Genomic DNA, 21,366 nt, shown 5'->3' with positions numbered 1-21,366 from the left:
GAGCGAGACAGAGCGAGACAGAGCGAGACAGAGCGAGAGCGAGACAGAGCGAGACAGAGCGAGAGCCCGACAGAGCGAGAGCCCGACAGAGCGAGAGCCCGACAGAGCGAGAGCCCGACAGAGCGAGAGCCCGACAGAGCCCGACAGAGCGAGAGCCCGACAGAGCGAGACAGAGCGAGAGCCCGACAGAGCGAGACAGAGCGAGAGCCCGACAGAGCGAGACAGAGCGAGAGCCCGACAGAGCGAGACAGAGCCCGACAGAGCGAGACAGAGCCCGACAGAGCGAGACAGAGCCCGACAGAGCGAGACAGAGCCCGACAGACAGAGCGAGAGCGAGACAGAGCGAGACAGAGCGAGAGCCCGACAGAGCGAGAGCCCGACAGAGCGAGAGCCCGACAGAGCGAGAGCCCGACAGAGCGAGAGCCCGACAGAGCCCGACAGAGCGAGAGCCCGACAGAGCGAGACAGAGCGAGAGCCCGACAGAGCGAGACAGAGCCCGACAGAGCGAGACAGAGCCCGACAGAGCGAGACAGAGCCCGACAGAGCGAGACAGAGCCCGACAGACAGAGCGAGACAGAGCCCGACAGACAGAGCGAGACAGAGCCCGACAGACAGAGCGAGACAGAGCCCGACAGACAGAGCGAGACAGAGCCCGACAGACAGAGCGAGACAGAGCCCGACAGACAGAGCGAGACAGAGCCCGACAGACAGAGCGAGACAGAGCCCGACAGACAGAGCGAGACAGAGCCCGACAGACAGAGCGAGACAGAGCCCGACAGACAGAGCGAGACAGAGCCCGACAGACAGAGCGAGACAGAGCCCGACAGACAGAGCGAGACAGAGCCCGACAGACAGAGCGAGACAGAGCCCGACAGACAGAGCGAGACAGAGCCCGACAGACAGAGCGAGACAGAGCCCGACAGACAGACCGAGCGACAGACCGAGCGAGCGACAGACAGACCGAGCGACAGACAGACCGAGCGAGCGACAGACCGAGCGACATGGATGAATGGGATCTGCATATTCAGTAGGCATGTTGTTCCCACATCATGTAGTGTGATAACATTAACGCAACACACCATCTACAAAGATGCTGGATGCTACCAACAATGCCATGTTAAACTGTCTGTCAGCAGCACGCCCATTTGGGCCAATCTGGCATGAATGAACACATGAACAAACTCATGAATGAATAAACTACATATTACTCTTCAACAACCACAGAGAAGCCCAAGCTGCCTACAGTACAGTGCTGCTCTGTTTGTCAACCTAAAACAGCTCGCTGGTATTGTGAACTCCTTTGGGTGCATTGTGGGTCAGGGCACTGCAATGGAGAGCACACACAGAGAAGGTGTTGATAATGCTGTTGTCACCAATGACACAATTAAACACTGGTCTGTATCCCCACCTGGTGGACTATACATGTTACACATCATGAAGTCTACCTGGGAACCTCAGACAGAACGAGAGCACACACACACACACACACACACACACACACACACACACACACACACACACACACACACACACACACACACACACACACACACACACACACACACACACACACACACACACACACACACACACACACACACACACACACACACACACACACACACACACACACACACACACACACACACACACACACACACACACACACACACACACACACACACACAGTAAAGGAAAATTAAAACTGTTTCTTATTGGAAAAGACCCTGTTTCACACAGTTTTGGAGCAGTTCCTTTGGTTTCAAGCCTACTGAAGATGACTCAGTTATAGCCATATGAAACGGACATCTGACTGTGCTGATTGGCTGTGAGGGAGATCGTGCTGGTGGGTAGAAGGGTTCTTACCGTAGTGGCTGTGTAGAGGGTCTGGCCCACCTCTATGACAGCCGGGGCAGTGGTCTGGGTGTCTGCCACCATGGGACTGATCTATGGGGAGGGAGGAGAACAATGGTCACAACAGTGTGAAGCATTTGGAATACAAACACCACCTGTATGCAATGCATTATGGATGCATTTATAGGAACATGAATTTTACATGTCTGAATCAAATGTGAAGTTAGTGAGAAGATGATTGTGTTTATCCATGTGTTGTTATGTCGGTGTTGCCCTCTGACCTCTATAGCCCCAGACTGGGCGGAGTGGAGGTGTGGTCCTCGAGGGTAGATGTCTGTCAGGTGAGGAGGGGGGTCGGGGCTGACCCGCTGGCTGTGTCTGCTCAGGACCTCACGGTAGTCAAAAGAATCAAAGTTGGTCTTCCACATTAAAACCTGGGGGCGGTAGGTAGCCTCGCGGTTAAGAGCGTTGGAAGGTCGTTGAGCCGAAAGGTCGCTGGTTTTCTAATCCCCAAGCAGACTAGGTTAAAAATCTGCCAATGTGCCCTTGAGCAAGGAACTTAACCCTGATTGTTCCTGTAAATGGCTCTGCTAAATGGCAAATGTAAATGTTGATAGATGTGAGCCATTAGGGCAGGAAACCAGCTCATCATTGCAAATAAGTAGATTTTTTATTTAACTAAATCAGTTAAGAACAAATTCTTATTCACAATGACAGCCTACCCCGGCCAAACCTTCCCCTAACCCGGACGATGGGAGAATATGATAGTCTGTCCGGAGTATACAGAGATCTACTACCTCCATTTTTCCAATAAGAAGACTGATCAGATTTAGATTATGCAGAAAAATATTTTGCTGGTGTTCCCTACTGAGCTATCTGCTTCCCTTCATACCATGAACACAGTTAGTCCACCCACCTGAGCATCACAACCCCCTGAGGCAAAGAAGTCTCCTCCCCTGGAGAAGGCCACAGCCAGGACAGGACCCTAGGAGTCAAAACAACTAGAACACTTCAAATCACAGACACTACAACATCAGATAAGACTAGAGACCATGACAGCTTCTTGCTTCAGATGTTCAGATCATAGAATTTTAATTACTAATAATAATCTAGCAATTCTATTTCTATAGTTCAGATGGGTATGTCTATAGAAACGTGTGTGATCATACACACGTCCTCAGGTTCTGGGCTAATAAAGAATGCCAGTAAAGAACAGGAAGACTTGCACACCATATACGCTCCCAATTCACTGCTTTACTGACTATATTTCTTAAGCGGATCTTTGTCAGGTGGAGTGCTCACAGCCCACCTCACATGACCATTACACACACAACACATGGTGGATGTGGAAACAATTCACTTTAATTAAATCACTGATGCACATAAAGGATTGGTCATCAAGAATCATATTTGGCATCATTCCGTGTTCCACAGAAGACGTGGTATACTGGAACAAGTGTATTTGTGGTCTATGCTATATAGGAAAAACTAAATGAGCTCTGAAAACACGGATAGCAAAACAAGGAGTAAAATCAGGACTAGAGGTCGACCAATTATGATTTTTCAACGCCCCCCAAAAAAGCCGATACTGATTAATCGGACGATTTATTTATTTATATATATTTTTTTTTTTTTGTTGTTGTAATAATGACAATTACAACAATACTGAATGAACAATGAACAATTATTTTAACTTAATATAATATATCAATAAAATCTATTTAGTCTCAAATAAATAATGAAACGTTCAATGTTCAATTTGGTTTAAATAACGCAAAAACAAAGTGTTGGAGAAGAAAGTAAAAGTGCAATATGTGCCATGTAAAACAGCTACCGTTTAAGTTCCTTGCTCAGAACATGAGAACATATGAAAGCTGGTGGTTCCTTTAAACATGAGTCTTCAATATTCCCAGGTAAGAGGTTTCAGGTTGTCGTAATTATAGGACTTTCTCTCTATACCATTTGTATTTCATATACCTTTCACTATTGGATGTTCTAATAGGTACTTTAGTATTGCCAGTGTAACAGTATAGCTTCCGTCCCTCTCCTCGCTCCTACCTGGGCTCGAACCAGGAACACATCGGCTACACCAGCCTAATCTCGGGAGATGATAGGCTTGAAGTCATAAACAGCGCAATGCTTGAAGCACAGCGAAGAGCTGCTGTCTATCCCAGTAAAGTTCTGTTTGAATGAATGCTTACGAGCTGCTGCCTACCACCGCTCAGCCAGACTACTCTATCAAATCATAGACTTAATTATAATAGCACAGAAATACAAGCCTTAGGTGATTAATATGTTCAAATCCGTAAACTATAATTTTGAAAATAAAATGTTTATTATTTCAGTGAAATACAGATGGGTGGCATCCCTAAGTCTAAATATTCTTGTTACATTGCACAACCTTCAATGTTATGTCATAATTATGTAAAATTCTGGCAAATTAGTTCACAACAAGCCAGGCAGCCCAAACTGTTGCATATACCCTGACTCTGTTGCACAGAATGCAAGAGAAGAGACACAATTTCCCTAGTTTAATATCGCCTGCGAACATTAATTTATTTTAACTAAACATGCAGGTTTAAAAATATATACTTCTGTGTATTGATTTTAAGAAAGGCATTGATGTTTATGGTTAGGTATATTCGTGCAAAGATTGTGCATCAATTATATGCAACGCAGGACAAGCTAGATAAACTAGTAATATCGTCAACCATGTGTAGTTAACATAATCACAAGTTAAGATTGATTGTTTTTATAAGATAAGTTTAATGCTAGCTAGCACCTTACCTTGGCTCCTTACTGCACTCGCATAACAGGTAGTCAGCCTGCCACGCAGTCTCCTCGTGGAGTGCAATCGGCCATGATCGGTGTCCAAAAATGCAGATTACCGATTGTTATGAAAACTTGAAATCGGCCATTCCGATTAATCGGTCGACCTCTAATCAGGACTCTTAATTAGAGAAAGCCTGTGCATAATCATGGAGGCTCATCACAATATCAGCTCTCAGAGCAGTACACTGGTATCGAGCTTCCAGAGTAATCTAGTTTTTTTGGAGGGGAGTTTAACTGTTGCCTTGGTTTAAACTTGGACCCATATGACCATATGTACCTGTGTGATTAATTATAGATTGACTATGTGCAAAAGTGAATTGCATTGTTTCCACACCCAACAAGCGTCATGTGCGTAATGGTCATGTGAGGTCAAAAGCGTATATTTGGGGATGTGAGCACGCACTCTGTTTGACCTGATGAAGATCCGTTTCGGATCGAAACGTAGTGACTAAAGAGGTGAATTGGGAGCATGAACAGCGTACGGGCCTTCTTGTTCTTTTCAGATGGGCGTGTCCACATACTGTAGCATAAAGAACAGCCTTAGCGTGGTCCTAAGTGTGGCCTAAGCATTACCTTGTGTCCGTGGAGGGTGTAGATGAGGCGTCCCTCCAGCAGGTCCAGGATCTTCACTGTGCTGTCACTGGAGCCACTGATCATATAGTTTCCAGACGGGTGGAAGGAAAAGCAATTGATCCCTGCACTGTGGACTGATACCAAAAACAGAGGTTTGTGTGTGCAGACATTGAACCTGGCCTCTCTAATACAGGAAGATTGGTTGCCAGGTGTGTTTCTAGTAAAGTACACTCTAAAATAGAAAAATGTTGGGCAACCAGGCTGTCGTTCAGTAGAATTCTTAAGTCTTTAAAAGCTTGTTACCTTGGTAATGCTGGAGCAGTTTGTTTGTCCGTATGTCCCAGATCTTCAGCGTGTTGTCTGCTCCTGAGGATGCTATGCAGGTGCCACTGGTGTTGAAGTCTACAAATGTTGCTGATCTAGGAAGGTGGAGGGAATAGGTTACTACTTATCAAAGGTGTCAACCATGTTAGGTGGTTCCAAATATAAAATGCAATACAACAGCACCACCAAGTGGTCATGTAGAAAACCCTTGAAAGTGGTTAGACTCCCCCCCCCCCGACAGACAGTCATGTTACATCAATATAAACTGACTTTATTTTATTACAAATGCCAAATAAAACAATGACATGTTTAGTACAGCCTTCAAATATATAAAATAAGTATATTTCTTACCCTCCATACTCTGTGAAGCAGTTGATGCACTGTTTGGTGGAGGTGTCCCACAGTCGCACTGTGCGGTCGTCACCACAGGAGGCAATTAGACGGCCGTCAGGAGAAAACCTGAATGACAAAACAGTTATAATGCAGACAGACCAACACAATCTCCATCAGTTGTGATGGAGGAGAAAAAATGATATCGAATCAGTTACATTTCGGGATATTATTTGAGGGTATATCATATAGTTTGACAATATTGCAATATTAATTTTGCGCTAGTTGGCTGTAACTGCAACAAAACTCGCAGTATTTGTCCTTCATAGATTGTTCACCATCTTCTTAAATGAAGAACCAATATGTTTTCAGCACTTTTAGTACCATGACTGAGTATCATGACTAGTTCTCATGGTTCTCTGTTGTCCCACTGCAGGAAACATATGGTGAGCAACATTTTTGGAATATGGAAAATGTCCAATCTGTTTCCCCCTTTAGGGACTGCAGGGTTCAAATCCCAGTGTGGCCGCATCACTTACAAAGTTACATACATAAACTTTCTGGAAGAGATCTTCCCCTTTCAAGCCGATTTGATACACATCTAGACACATGGGTCTCCGATACCATACGTTTCAGTTTGAAACTATTCCTTGTGATTAGAGGAACAAATCGATGCAGATCTGTCCAAGCTCACCTGTGTGTGTATGTGTATATATATTATATTTATGTATATGGTGTATGTAGGCACCTAAGCTGAGCCATAAAGGAAACTGGACAACAACCACCCGAGCCACTGCCTGTTCACCCTGCTACAATCCAAAAGGCGAGGTCAGCACAGGTGCATCAAAGCTGGGACAAAGAGACTGAAAAACAGCTTCTATCTCAAGGCCATCAGACTGTTAAACAGCCATCAATAAACACAGAGAGGCTGCTAAAAACGCTTCAGTGAACTGAAAATTCATAACGTTTGAGTCGATTTTCTGACCAATGAATGCTACATTTAGGTCAGTATGGGGTCCCGCAGACCAATGCATATCGGTGAATCGTTATAGCCCTACTTTATTGTGTAAACCAACCACAAACACATACAGACAGTTGTTGGTTCAGTACCTGGCGCAGCGGACCCAGTTGGTGTGCTGGTTGAGTGAGTAGACAAAACGTTGTCTGTGGACACTCCACACCTTGACAGACTTGTCGTCTGACGCAGTCACTAGCCTCTGGCCGTCGTGAGAAAAGCTGACACTGCGTACTGTAGCCGTGTGGGCTTTGAACACCATCGACTCTCCTTTACTGAAGAACACACAAGAAAGAAAGAGAAGTGCTCAGAGAGGGAAATATGGGTAACAAACATCTAAAAGCAATACACTAAGGTGAATTTAGTAGGTAATGTTCAATGCTGTGCGAGGAGACATTAAAGTTAGGTAGGCACTAGCTACAGAATACAATATCTCAGGTTGTTCAAATGTCAATGAAGTTGGCTAGTCTAGGTACTAGCTAAAGGTTGTTGCGATCTTAATGACAACTGTCAGACTGCATGAAAGTGGCATCTAAAGCCAGGTGTGGGTGTGGTCCTCTGTTGCTCAGTTGGTAGAACATGGCTCTTGCAACACCAAGATAGTGAGTTTGATCCCCGGGATATCAGGTGCTTCTCTCTCCACTCACATGCTGGGCGTCCACAGCCGTACAGTCTTGTCCTGGGATGCAGAGACGACCAGATCTCCTGCAGGGGAGAACTGGACCCCTGTGATGACATCTTTGTGTCCAAAAAAACGGAACGCCCTGGCCTTAGGGTTCAGATTCCAAATCATCAGGGTCTTATCTGCAGACCCTGAGGCTGAGAGGAACATGGATGGAAACACAATGAACATGATGAGATGAGAATGAATTATATATATTTCCAGATAGTTAAGACTAGCCTGGTCCCAGCTCTGTATCTGTTATTGCCAACTCATTGTGAAGCCAAACATGACAATTCAATAAGGAGCTGGTAAGGGAGCAGAAACAGACTGGTTAGTAGGCTAAGTAAAGACATGATGCAATAGGGATTTGTGGTGTGTTGTGGATCTATACCCAGCTGTTTGTGTTTGGAATTGAAGTCTGCACAGGTGACAGCATCTTTGTGGCCCTTGAAGTGTCGCTCGAGGGTGGGGTCCTCCTGCAATGACAGAGTTCACCACAGGGTCAGGTATGGCTGGCATGCCAAAGTTGCCAAGTATGAGAAAACATTGAATGCCATACTATACCACTAAAATTGTGTTAGCTAAATGTACTAGTTAGGTTGAGTTAGGTTGCATGCTTTAGGTTTAAGGAAACTACTTCGAATGCGACTTGACTTTAATTAGTTATGCATTACAGACAATCAGTATTTTTTCGAAATGGTAGCCCAATTAATTAGCTACTGCAAGTAACTTTGAGTAATTTCTAATTAAAGCTCTGGATAAACTCGGCTGATGACATGCCAATACTGCCTATCCAACAACCAAGATAAGATACTAGACAGCTAGTTAAATCCTATTAGCTAACTACCTTTCAGATAACTAGCTAGCATGCTTATCGGAAGGGCAGTCAAGCTTTAGTTAGCTCGCGCCACCGATATAATACCAAAGTAAGCAGCACACTTACCATAACTGATGCCATTTAATGCATTGATTACGATAATCCTTACATTTGCGGTGCATTTGATTTTTGAAAGATTAGCTGGGAAAGTTGGTGCATCCAACTCATGACTTCCATCTGTCTGCCAGTCAAAGTGAAAAACATAGTGCACGCCCAATTCCTCAGACTTTGCTAGTCGAGCGCCGATACGCTAATCAGCCAACTTTTATCAACATACAAACACGACTTTGGCTCATGCAGTTAACCTTAAACAATTCCACAGAAGCCTTGGTTAAATCAGCTAAATATGAGTGAAGTTGTTGTTAGTTAATTGCTACTAGCAACCACTGAGCTGTAATAAGAACTAGCAACTCTGTATTTAGGAGAGACATGCCGCACATTTGCTAGAGCAACAGCCGCGAGAAAAAGAAACAACCAGGGAGGAGTTAAGCGTATTCTGCTGCTACGCAACTACATCAAACTGTGGAACGGTAGAAACCGACATCGTTAAAACAGCGTCATTGATTGGTCAATGGTTGCTCTCGGCTCAATCAGCGCCAAGTTTGTTAAACTTGGAACTTTGGGTTTGGTTTTTCTCTATTCCGTTTGAAAATATGTCGACAAACAGCAGTATCGGCAACACGGAGGTAAATATAGCTAGCTATAGTTTTTTAGCGAGTTGTACATGTAACAGCCCAGGTTGGTGGGTGGCAATGGTGCTGTTAGCTATCAAGGCATTGCCAAGCCAACAGTGTTTCTGTTGAGCAGTAACGTTAACCCCTTCTGCTGTTTGTAACGATATTAGCTAGATAAATTAGTTGATTGAGGAAAACGTTACGTAACTATTTTAGCCATCATAGCTAGCTAACGTTAGATCTTCGGTCGTCAAATTAACTACTGTAGCTAGCTAACGTTAGCACGTTATGCTTCCAAAACGTGTCTTTTTAATGAGCTAATGTTAGCTAGTTTCCTGGGTTGACTTGACAGACACCTTTCATAAACATGTACGAAACATGGAAGGGTATGACCACGGATAAAACAAGGAATATTTGGTATGACTATGACAGAACAGTTCAGCTGCTGAAAGGGCTGCTTTGTCCAGTGGCAGACATTGCTAACTAGAGTTAGCTAGGCCTTTATGTAGGCTCACTGGAGAAATCCTATCTCAATGGGTAATGTAATGTGCTTAATGTTTTCAACAGCTTGGTAAAAAAGGAAGTAGCTACCATGACAACACAGCAAATCACAAATGTTTGTGTATTCCCCATCTCACAGTACATGAAAAGGAGAATACCTCAGAACCCCAAATATCAACATGTGAGGACAAGGCTTGACACAGGTATTATTCCACAACACAGGTTATTCAAGTGTTCTAGCATTGGCTACCAGTGCCAAAGGACTCAGAGATGCATCATATTTATTGACATTTATCAGTAGATCGTATTGATGTATACATAATCTTTGCTTATCTTCAATGTTGTGAAACCTGTTGTCATTTGAAAGGATGCAGCCTGACGAAGTATGTGGAGAGGCTGGAGGAGATAAAGAAAAGTAAGTTACATTTCATTACAGACTTTTGAGATTGGGTCAGGGCGGTTAAGAAATCTTAACTTCCGAGTGGTGCAGCGGTCTAAGGCACTGCATCGCAGTACTAGATACGTCACCCTGGTTCGATCCTGGGTTGTATCACAACCGGCCATGATCGGGAGTGCCATAGGGCGGCGCATAATTGCCCAGCGTTGTCCGAGTTAGGGGAGGGTTTGGCCGGGGTAGGCCGTCATTGTAAATAAGAATTTGTTCTTAACTGACTTGCCTAGTTAAATAAAATTAAAATGTACAATTAAAAGGGAGTTGAGTGGTGACAAGTGTGGGCAGACTGGAGTTCCAACTACCTCGAGCCTCTGTCAGTCGATACTTGTAAACATTTAAAATCTTACCGCGTTCCTATGTTTGTCCTGAGTAAAGTCGGGCCTTTCTTTGTTTCTGGAAATCCATACTTTTTTATCACAAGTTTTGGTGCCATATTAGAGCAACGAAAATGTTGAAACAGGCGATGGTTGTATTTCACAAAAGTTTTATTAAAAAGTTTGCATTTCAGCAAACCAAGAAAGGCCCGACTTTACACAAAACAAACATAGGTATGTAAGTGTTTAAGATTTTACAAGTATCGACTGACAGCTACTCGATGTAGTCAGAACTCCAGTCCGCCCACACTCTTCGCCATTCAACTCCCACTGGGCAAAATCTGTTTGTTTCCATGTAATTTCAACAAAAAAAATCAATGTCATGATGTTGAATCAACATGGAAACTGATTTGGATTTGCAAAAAGTAATCAACGTAAGGGTCTTTTTAACAGCCAACTTTTAACCTAAATCCAATGACATGGTGAAATGTTTTGTTAATTTTACATTTAATTCAAGTTAGTTGACAACTCAATCAAATGTTAATCAAAACAAGACATTGAAATTATTTCTTTGTCCAGTGGGTCTCTTGAGAGGTGAGATTTCTCAACAAGGCGCAGGGGGCCTCATTAGGCTTGTATTGGCTGAAATCTACAACATGACTGTCACAATTGGTTTTTAGCTCCAGTTCAATATTGCCAAACAGGTGTACCTGCATTTTGTCCCTATTACAAATAAAAGGAGCAGTGGACAGTGTTAGGTGTTTTACTTCATGCACTTTCATGGGTAACCCGGAGAAGCCATGTTCTGCTGATATTTTACAACCTGGTGACTGGGGATATCTGAGAGAATAAGCACTTTGTCTGTTGTGGCCATTTTGTTTCTGGCTTTTCTGATTTCTCAGGGATAAGCAACACTGATTCCTTCATTCGGCAGTGGGTGATTGTGTTGTTCACAATCATTTATCTGTCAGGGCTGATGTAGGAGGTATTAGGCTACATTGTGTGGGTGCCAACAGAGACAGAGGATGGTGTGATAGTCAGGTCACACTTTGGCCAATGCCAATGTTAAAAGAGGGCTGAGCAGCCAGTATTGAGCACAGGTGTCTTACCATCTCCCCCAGCGCTGTAACGTTATGGAGATGGACACAATGGAGTTGAGATTTAGTGATATGTTGGGACAAGGGGAGGATGAGCAAAGGGTTGACATGCATGACCCAGGTGAGATATACTGGTGAGGGGCCTGAGATTGACTTGGTACTTGTAGGATAGTTGTAAGGGAGAATACTGGTGAGGGGCCTGAGATTGACTTGGTACTTGTAGGATAGTTGTAAGAGAGAATACTGGTGAGGGGCCTGAGATTGACTTGGTACTTGTAGGATAGTTGTAAGAGAACATCCTCAGGGTTTCTCCATGTCTTTTGCTCTCATTATTTTGAGAGAAACTGAACATGTATTTGATTAGATTACAGGTACAGAAAGGATGAACTCTTCAAAAGGCTTAAAGTTACAACATTTGCACAGTTGGTGAGTGAAACATTATTACGTCAGTGATGGCAAAGACATGTTTTTTATTCTGTTACATCTGCTTTTTTTGTTTTCATGGAAGTAGCCTACATGTTATTCAATCACTTTATCTCATAATGTTTTTAAATCAGGTAATTCAGGTAGCATCGGTTTCGGACCTGAATGAAAGTGTGAGTGATGGAGAAACACAAAGGCTGGAAGGTAAGAATATTTTTTGGGGGGACAAATAGGGCGCTATTGATGTTTTGTACCATTATCGATTTGATCTGGAGCCCCAGTTTCCATTTTAAATTAACTGAGAATTCCCATCAACTCGGAGTCAAATCAAAATGTTCTTCGTAAACAATAGGTGTAGACTAACAGTGAAATGCTTACTGATGTGTCCTTTTTCAACAATGCAGAGTTAAATATATAAAATGGAAATAGTGACATGAGGAGTAAATACACAGTGAATAATGAATAACATGGCTATATACAGGGAGTACTACTACCAAGCCAATGTGCAAGGGTACGAGGTAATTGAGGTAGCTATGCGCATATGGGTAGGGTTAAAATGACTAGGCATATGGGTAGGGTTAAAATGACTAGGCATATGGGTAGGGTTAAAATGACTAGGCATATGGGTAGGGTTAAAATGACTAGGCAACAGGATAAATAATAGACCGTAGTAGCAGCGGGTAACCATTTTGATTAGCTCTTTAGCAGTCTGGTTTAGCAGTCTTATTTGGGGATAGAAGCTGTTCGGGTCCTTTGGGTTCCAGACTTGGTGCACTGGTACCGCTTGCCATGCGGTAGCAGAGAGAACAGTCTGTGACTGGACTCTTTGACAATTTTTAGGACCTTCTGGCAGTTGCCTTCAATGTTGATTTGAATGAACATTGAGGCAGTACTATAACTGTACAGCAACATCACTATGCTTTATTTCCACCTGAAGCCGACATGGAGCGTCTGTCTGAGCAGACCAACGGTTCCCCCCTGTCTACGCCCACACCTGCTCAGTTCTTCGACAACAACAATGACGCAGGGGACGCTGGCTACTCCCCCAGGTCGACACTTCAAAGGTAACTCCCAGCACTCCACTTTGAACAGCATCACACACACACCAGGATTTTCCCTACCAACGACACACCTGTTCTCAATGACTTCCACTGATGTGTACTCTCACTCAAAGCCCACATGCATAACCACAACCCACAACCCCAGGCACAGCTGTATCCCTCTCAGCATTCAACCCACACATCTATCTGAATATCCCAGCAGAGTTCTCTCCCCCTCGACAACCCTCCTACCCCTTCATTGTGTACGATATTTGATAGCAGCTTTTTCCCTAGGGTCCAAGCTCCATTGCCCCCTCACTAGAACAGAAGGTTGTAACTCTATCGCCTCCCTGGGGCCTCCCTAAAACCATGGCATTAGATCACCTTCACTGGCAAGCTAAACCTCCACAGCCTGGCTAAAGTGACAGAGCTGGGATTGTACAGAGTTGAGCTCAGTTCCATTTGGAATACTGTAACTGATGATTGCAATGTCAGACATTATAGAATGAAAATTATGTCATTCACAATATACTCACAATATTTTGAGTTGGAATGTTTGGTGTTTTTTCACATACAGAAAGTGTCCCTGACCCGTGTATACCCTGTCACTTTTGACTCTCACTACAGTGTAATAAGCGGGGTGGGAGAGCTGGATCTGGATAAGAACGGTCAGAAGACAGTGACTCTGACAACCGTGTCCAGCCCTCGGCTTCCAGATGGACCCTACCAGGACTGTCCCTACCTGCTGCTGGACGTCAGGGACAGAGAGCAGTACGACCAGTGTCACATCATCAGCGGTAGGGGGACCATAGAAGTACAATGAATAGAAATCTAATTCCAGGCATAAAATGAATAGATTTCAGACACTAAATATAATTTATGGAATTCTGAGCCTTACCCCACCAGGGGCTTTGTAAATGCATAGTATATCTGAAATGAAAATGATATCCATCATCAGGATTGCTATTTCATGATATCATCTTTAGAATTGAGATTATATTGGCCAGAACTTCGTAACCAGAGTTCAAATGGTGGCAGTAGTTATGAAACTTATAGGACAGGATATTAACTGTTTGTCCTTGATGGTATTTTTTTAGGAGGCTTTTCACTCTAATGTAATACTGTACGTTTTTGTGACATCTCACTTTTTTTTCCCTCAGCATACAGTTACCCCATCGCAACCCTCTCAAGAACAATGAATCCCTACACCAAGGAGGTGCTGGATTATGTATCCTTCCACCAAAACAAATAACTGTATTATTATTTCATAACTCGCATTACCAGGCATTCTGAAATGGGCCAAAACACACTAGTAAAATATCCATATACTGTACATGTTTGAATATCCATTTGTTTGCTTCACTGTTGTACTGTGATCCCATTAATCTTGACTTGATGTAGAAAAATGTTTCTGGTAAGATCATCATCGTATATGATGAGGATGAGAGGATAGCTGCCCAGGCAGCCACTGCCATGTGTGAACGGGGCTTCCAGAACCTCTTCATGCTATCTGGAGGTCAGTTGATGTTGTATTGTGGGCAAGTAATAGCTCAAGTGGAAGCTTTGGAATCAGTGTCACACTCAATGTCACACTCCACTGCCCCCCAGGCCTGAAGGTGATTGCGCAGAAGTTTCCAGAGGGGATGACAACAGGCACCATCCCGGCGTCGTGCCTCCCGTCTCCCAAGGTGACAGCGGGCAGGAAGCGCTACACCCACAGACAGGTTTTCATGCCAGCCGATAGGAAGTGGAGGTTCACCTCAGACGACATGGCCAACATCCAGGCACACTTGGAGGAGATGCTCGTTCCCTCAGACACCAACAGTAAGGCACATTTAACAGCTAACAGGCTCACAGAAAAGACCGTTAAGACTCCAACGGGAAGGCTATGCCAACAGCTAACTTACTTCAACAGGAAAGCTTCACTCCCTGATCTGTTGCTTTGGGTAGTAACAACAACCTACCAGTAGATGGTGATAACATGTAGAAAAAGCAAACAGCTGGGATGGACTTTTGGTAGCCCCCCTCCCACACACACACACCTTGTGCAACATTTTAGTGGCCCCCCTCTTGATGGTGAATAGAAATATACAATTTAAAGATAATTTCCTGCAATTCTACACGTTTTGCCATGAATTATGCCATGTAATATGGTATATGAATGACCATGACTAACAAAATCAACAGGGGGCCTCTGAGGGCAGGGCACTGCCCTGCGTTTAGATAGTCTAGTCAGCTAACTACCAATCTAAAAATTGGCTAATTTAGTGACTGTCAGTGACTGACATAACAAGAAAAACTGCTTTATGATGCACAAACACATTCCAAAATTGCACGTGGTCTATTCTACTATTCCTAAGCGACCGCTTATGCCTGGAGCCAACTGGGTGTTTGTTCCAGCCCTAAACACCCCATTAGGTCAAAGGGTTGGCCACCCTTGACAATGACGTAGAGAATAATTTCCTGAAAGCATGTTACTTTTTAGAGATGTGTGACTGTCTTTGTGTGTGCGTTTTCTAGGCCGGTTCAGCAGCCGCATGTCCACCAGCAGTGCCCAGTCCAAAGCATCCAGCGCTCGGAGTCTACACACTTCCTCTTTAGCCGGCTCTGAAACCGCCAGATCCCAGAGCAGCCGACCGTGGAAATAACCCTTAACCCAAATAAAGTCTTATTTCACTACCACCCCCCATGTGCCCCTCTGTGAAAGGGCCACCCACCAAACCCCCCCCCCCCCCCCCCCCCCCTCCCACAGGAATACCCAACTGTTGTCCTCAGGGGCCCAAATCTGCTTTATTGTAGGATAATAGGAATTGGTGTGTTGATTTTGAATTTGTTGCACAATGAATATAAAAAAATGTCATCAGTGATCGTAAGATGATAATTTATGTATTTGCCTTGCACTCAATTATCATAAACTCGCAGATGTTGCTTTCCTAAAATGACTTCAGTTCGCACTCTGGCTGTCTCTGTGTGTGATGCCTGTCATTGATAAAAACCAGTCAGCCATTTATCGTGTCCATCTCCATCAACCCTCATTAACTTAGTAGCAGGGTACTAAAATGATATCCCATATGCTTTGTTGTACATTACAAATAACCAGAGGTGATGATTGTTGTTTGAGGGCATTCTCTATTTTAAGAGGTGAAATGTAATATTTTTTATGTGATATTTTCTCTAAGGGGAACTTCCTCCTGGAATATTGTGATATAATATGAAGTGAGATGCTCAGAAGCGCTACATGTTTGTGTCTGTTCTCATAAGATTTGGTGATGTCATGCAGCCTATGATGAAACATCATCATGGTGGAGTAGGGCATTATGGGATGGTAGTCATGGTTACCCCGAGGAGAACATCTTGATACGTCCGATAAATGTGAAACAGTATTTGTGCTTTGAGGTTGTGAACTTTTTTGTATTTTCTTTGTCAGCGATTTTTGAGGTGAAGATAAATTGCAGGGTCTTGTGCATTTATTGTAAAACGTGGTCTTTTGAGGAGTACAATATCTTTGAGGCTGACGTCTGGCCTGTTTGTGTATATTAGATGCAAGACAACTGTCGTTTCTACTCCTGACAATGAACACATTAACTGTCCGTCATTACGCTCCATCCATTAAACTGGTTGGTCTCAGTTTAGTTTTTGTATATTAAATAAAACGCACAATGTATATTCTGATGTCATTCTGGTCATTTTGTTGAGCATTTTACTGACGTGGTTTCTAGTGGACTGGATGGTATCATCAGCTTGAGCTAGATACTGTATATCTACAACAGTACAGACAAACATAACTTTGTTTTACACAGGCATTCACATGACCGTATCAAAGAGAGATATACAATTGGTTAATCTGGAATGTATACTGTAGTTGTCATGGTGACCCCTCTAGTTGGTGTTGTCCTTGGTGTGCTCCATGATGGCCATCAGAGCCAGCCAAGCCTCCTTGGCAGTAGGGATGATCTGATTGGCTGGCAGGATGAAACCATAGCGACCGGTGTCTCTCAGCTCAAAGGTGTAGGAGTACTTGATGCCCTGGTTGTAGGACCAGTCAATACTGATGCCACTGGCTCGGTCTAGTGGAAGATAAGCACATGATTTGTATACGTTGTGGCTGTATTGAGCCTAAGATGTAGCCTTTCATGTATTTTCAGTGACTTAGTGAAAGTGAGTGGCCCGTCACTTACATATGGTGGTCATGACGCTGCCGTATCTGAAGGAGGTTCCGTACAGGCTAGCCAGGCCAGTGATGGCCTTCCTAGCCAGGTCGTGCTGTGGGTGAAATGTAAAATAACATCAAGAGACCTGTACAGCTTTTGACAATTTATTTTTGATGGCAAAACGTTTCCTTTTTGTCTACACTGAACTTGACCTGTCAAAGGCCTTAAGCAAAACCAGTTGTACCCTGTTTGATTATATAAAAGTGCATTATTAGCTCACATACAGATGACTGAGACATGGCTAAGGGCCAAGGGAAGGCAGGAAGCCTGTCTCTGCCAGACTGACTCACCAGTTCTCTCTGGTCGTTGCAAGGGGTTGCAGTGTAGCCGTAGGGGTACATGAGCCTCTGGGAGTAGCTGTGGATGTCGATGAAGGCCTTCAGGTTGCCATGAGACTTGACAAAGTCCACGATAGACTTGACCTCAGACTCTGAGTGAGCCTTGGGCCCGCGGTAAGTCTGATCGCAGGGGTTACCGCTAGAGCCAGCGGCTAGGGAAAAAGAGTGGAATACAACCAACATCAGGCCAGGGACAGTCCAATCACAACATTGACACACTTCCTTTAAACTGTAAGTCACCATAGGGGAGGAGATCATTTTATCAACAACAAAAAAACAATGTATTTAAGCCTGACAATGAAATAAGGCAGAATCCTGGGGTTCCCAAGGAGTGCACATTTAGTTTTTTGGCCCTTACACTACACAGCTGTTTCAGATAATCAAAGCTTGATGACGAGTTGATCATTTGAATCAGTTGTGTTTTGCTAGGTCAAAAAACGAAATGTACACCCCTTGGGCTCCCCAGGACCGGGTTTGGGGAAAGGCTGTCGTAAGGCAACCTGTATCGTGGACAATTTATGCAATTTTAAACAATGTGTTGAGCATCATTCAAGACGCCGATAGAAGACATAGCTTACTTCCAAAACCAGCATCCCAGTTCCTGTTGAGGTCAGTTCCATCACAGGAAGAGCCAGGGTTGGGCTTCCTGGTCTTACGCCACATACGGTTCTGTGGAACAGAAAAGGTCAACATATTCAATGGTTTGGTAAGTATCCATGCGCATTCACTCTGACTGACACAATGAATGAATGAAGCATCATATCTGCCATTACAGAGAATTGGTGGATGGATTATTAATAATAAATACACATTTTTGTTGTTCGGAACTCACAGTTGTGTGGCTGTAGTTGTAGCCATCTGGGTTGGTCACAATCTCCAGGAAGATATCCATGTTGTCCAGAATGGCAGTGAGTGGGGCGTCATGTCTGTAGTCAGTCACAATCTGGTGGTCATTGAAACAGAAATATCTATGCACATTATCATACTGAACAGAGAATACCTGGGCTCAAGGGGGCCAATTCAGCAACCTGTGGGAGTAGGAACGTCCCAGTGGGTATTCAGAACCGGAATTGCCCGTGATGGGTATAAAGAGACTTAACTCCCTTCATGAGCCCTGGGGTTGGATTCCTCTACAAGAGTCACAATCCAAACTCCAGTTTGCTTTTAAGCATAGCAAATATACTGTAATGACCCCTTAGCCTTCATAACACATTTTTTCCAATGACCCTATAGCCTTCATTACACTATAATTGCTATTCTTAGCAGAAAACAGGAGTTTGCATTGTGACTCATGAGCATGTGGGGGAATCCAACCCAGGGGCTCTGACTGGAAAGAATGAGACTAGAAGTTGATCACCTTCTTGGCGAACCAGGTGCCACTAGCCTGAGTGATCCATTCTCTGGAGTGGATTCCAGTGTTAATCCAGATGCCACGACGGTTGGTGCCACCAGTGCTAAACTATATGAGAGAGAAGGGGAGCATTAACTTTATCAGATGCAAAGAAAATCCATGATAATGTTCAAACACCAAAAAAGTATTGAAAAACGATGACTTACTTTGAGCACATTCAGAGGGCGGCCCTCATAGCTCTGACCAATCACGATCTTGCTGACCAGTTTGGGGTTCTCAGCCACCAGCATGTCCTGAAAACTGTAGATCTGGAGAGAGAGAGAAATCATCTTTAATTTGAACCAAATAGCTCTGAGGACTGGAATTTTAAAACAGGGCTGATATCATTGTTATAACAGTGTTATGCCAGACGTTATAATAGCTGATAAGCAAGAACAGGTGGTCTTGGCTGTGTGATTGGGTACTAACCTCATCCCCGTTGTGGTAGTTGGTGTAGTTGTAGTCATCTGTGGTTCTGGGCTCAGTGGCACGTGCAGCACTCAGCCTCTGCTCCTTCTCCTCGTCCAACATAACCTGAGAGACAAGGGGCAAAAGGTTTCATACTGCTGATCACTCTCCTTGGTTCATTCAACGATGATTAGATTTCAGGGGGATAACTTTGGTGGCACCACAGTCTGTCCACTTATTACCTTAAGAATAACAATGACTTTAGAGGGGCAGATGAGCTCTCTTTCCTCCCCAGATGAGAAAGGTGTCCTACTTCACCTGTAGGTCCTTGATCATGACGGAGTACGGGATGTCTTCAGTCTCCAGGAAGGCCTTGACGGTCTGCAGGCTGGTGAAGGGAACTCTGATGTCCACAGGAGTGGAGAGGTCAATGGGCTCCATCCACACATCCAGCTGGGACAGAAGAGAGGGGAGTGGAGTGAAGGAGAGAGGAGAGAGAGGATGGAGGAGAGAAGGGAGGAGAGAGGATGGAGGAGAAAGGAGAGAGAAGGGAGGAAAGAGGATGGAGGAGAGAGGAGAGAGAAGGGAGGAGGAGAGAGGAGAGGTAAGGGAGGAGAGAGGAGAGAGGTAGGAGGAAAGGAACATGCAGATGAAAATAGAAAATGGACTGGTTGTACAGTTTGAGGGGTTCTGTTCTGGTCATTCTACACTTGATTGTTTTTATTTGATACTTGATATTTGATTACTTGATATTTGATACTTGATTGTATTTATCAGAAGTACGTGATTCACATTATCTCATAGGATGATCACTGTTATCATTCCCAACCTGGAGATGTTCCATCTCAGCCATGTCCTTCAGGAGAGAGTGCTGGAACTCATCCTTCCCAGTGATACGAAGCACCTGGTGCCTTTAAAGATATTACAACAGCGATGTTATCATCCCTAATAATTAGAATTAAGAGACGGGGAATCTTATTAAAAAAAGGGTGTTTTAATCCATTTATGACAGTCAACAAATCATATGTCATTACCCTTTGCTCAGCTACCACTGCTGTTCACAACAAGTTGAAATCACTTAATCAGTCAATCAATCAGTCAATCAATCAGTCAATCAATCAAATGTATTTGTAAAGCCCTTTTTTACATCAGCAGTTGTCACAAAGTGCTTTCTTTTCAGTACTGTTTGATGATCACTCACCCCTCAAAGGTCTCCTTGCCGATAACGGCCACAGACAGTGCAACCAAGACGAGCAGCACCTTCATCGTACCTAATACAGTAGAGCCACACACCCTGCCCAGCACTTTTTACCTTGGTTTGTAAGTTGATGTTATCTTCAGGTGTTTTGTCGTTTTCCACAACGACTCTGATGTAACACTGATGGTATGTATTTGTGGAGCAGATTCTCAGAAGTTTGATGAAAATGGATGGACCAGATTGTCTAGTTTTTATCCTCCCATTCCATTTACTTAGTTTGCCTGTGTTTGTATCCCTACACTGTAAAAGCTATGCCCCCAAGGGTCGCCGCAACCTTTTTTGAGAACTGAGTCAGAGAGTCTATTTGAGCATATACTGTATACTCACATGAAGAAGAAAGGAGATGAGGAATAAGTCAACAAAGACTGTGTTTACACAGACAGCCCAATTCAGATATTTTCCCACTCGTAATTGGTCTTTTCACCAATGAGACCAGTTCTTTTGCCAATAATTGGGCAAAATATCAGAATTGGTCTGCTTGTGTCTCCTTTAAAGACATAAATCTGTCACCGATTATTTGTAGTTTATCTAACAAGCTAACTAACTAACTACCTAACTAACTAACTAATACAAACCACCGTACATGTACATTCAACCAGGTGAAATGTGTTTCCGATCGGTTAATCACACCCATTACCTTTCTAAACCACATGACCTGGGCAATCCAGCTGAACGTCTTTAAACCTTTGGTAGGCCGCAAGCCTTGGAGACAGAGAGACACCACAACTGTTTATATGGCACACCACTCCCTAGAAATGTCCACATTTCCCACGCCCAAAAGGGTGCTTA

The 21,366-nt window shown here is 43.9% G+C and overlaps 3 protein-coding genes across 6 annotated transcripts in view; 1 reads left to right on the top strand and 2 right to left on the bottom strand.

The window, feature by feature from the left end:
• The window catches only part of LOC139375227 (POC1 centriolar protein B), a 61,098-nt gene extending 52,148 nt beyond the window's left edge, over positions 1-8,950 (bottom strand). Inside the window, exons 1-10 of one of the 2 annotated variants that reach the window (XR_011627765.1) lie at positions 8,536-8,753; positions 7,984-8,068; positions 7,576-7,747; positions 7,024-7,203; positions 5,935-6,042; positions 5,563-5,678; positions 5,260-5,393; positions 2,771-2,839; positions 2,136-2,288; positions 1,867-1,947 (exon numbers count right to left, since the gene is read on the bottom strand). Coding sequence is in view for 1 of the 2 variants with exons in the window: in XM_071116826.1 (XP_070972927.1) it covers positions 1,867-1,947; positions 2,136-2,288; positions 2,771-2,839; positions 5,260-5,393; positions 5,563-5,678; positions 5,935-6,042; positions 7,024-7,203; positions 7,576-7,747; positions 7,984-8,068; positions 8,536-8,550 (1,113 nt within the window). In the remaining variant the exon portion in view is untranslated. Of the gene's footprint in view, positions 1-1,866; positions 1,948-2,135; positions 2,289-2,770; positions 2,840-5,259; positions 5,394-5,562; positions 5,679-5,934; positions 6,043-7,023; positions 7,204-7,575; positions 7,748-7,983; positions 8,069-8,535 lie in introns of both variants that reach the window. The other variant, XM_071116826.1, reaches the window with a different exon arrangement.
• LOC139375244 (centrosomal protein 41) lies at positions 8,950-16,638 on the top strand. 3 transcript variants are annotated; one of them, XM_071116872.1, is made up of 11 exons: positions 8,950-9,155; positions 9,784-9,847; positions 10,012-10,059; positions 11,874-11,935; positions 12,067-12,136; positions 12,870-12,996; positions 13,600-13,769; positions 14,133-14,200; positions 14,392-14,488; positions 14,581-14,796; positions 15,493-16,009. In XM_071116872.1, exons 1-11 carry the CDS (start codon positions 9,123-9,125, stop codon positions 15,618-15,620), a joined length of 1,083 nt encoding a protein of 360 aa, XP_070972973.1. In that variant the 5' UTR covers positions 8,950-9,122; the 3' UTR covers positions 15,621-16,009. The 3 variants fall into 3 exon arrangements, with proteins under 3 accessions (XP_070972973.1, XP_070972965.1, XP_070972957.1); XM_071116864.1 differs by having other exon boundaries at positions 8,952-9,155; positions 14,374-14,488; positions 15,493-16,638; XM_071116856.1 differs by lacking the exon at positions 8,950-9,155 and having other exon boundaries at positions 9,736-9,847; positions 14,374-14,488; positions 15,493-16,638.
• Positions 16,639-16,692: 54 nt separating this feature from the next.
• LOC139375238 (carboxypeptidase A1-like) lies at positions 16,693-20,593 on the bottom strand. Its single transcript, XM_071116841.1, has 11 exons — positions 20,521-20,593; positions 20,149-20,230; positions 19,638-19,772; positions 19,341-19,445; positions 19,079-19,180; positions 18,879-18,980; positions 18,354-18,464; positions 18,100-18,190; positions 17,474-17,673; positions 17,151-17,235; positions 16,693-17,039 (listed from the first exon to the last, which is right to left on the bottom strand). Exons 1-11 carry the CDS (start codon positions 20,583-20,585, stop codon positions 16,852-16,854), a joined length of 1,266 nt encoding a protein of 421 aa, XP_070972942.1. The 5' UTR covers positions 20,586-20,593; the 3' UTR covers positions 16,693-16,851.
• Positions 20,594-21,366: the final 773 nt, after the last annotated feature.

The sequence above is a fragment of the Oncorhynchus clarkii genome, chromosome 2, assembly GCF_045791955.1.
Source record: "Oncorhynchus clarkii lewisi isolate Uvic-CL-2024 chromosome 2, UVic_Ocla_1.0, whole genome shotgun sequence".
Lineage (NCBI taxonomy): Eukaryota > Metazoa > Chordata > Actinopteri > Salmoniformes > Salmonidae > Oncorhynchus > Oncorhynchus clarkii.
The sequence above is the reverse complement of the archived record's forward strand: the minus strand, read 5'-3'. Positions and strand labels throughout refer to the sequence as shown.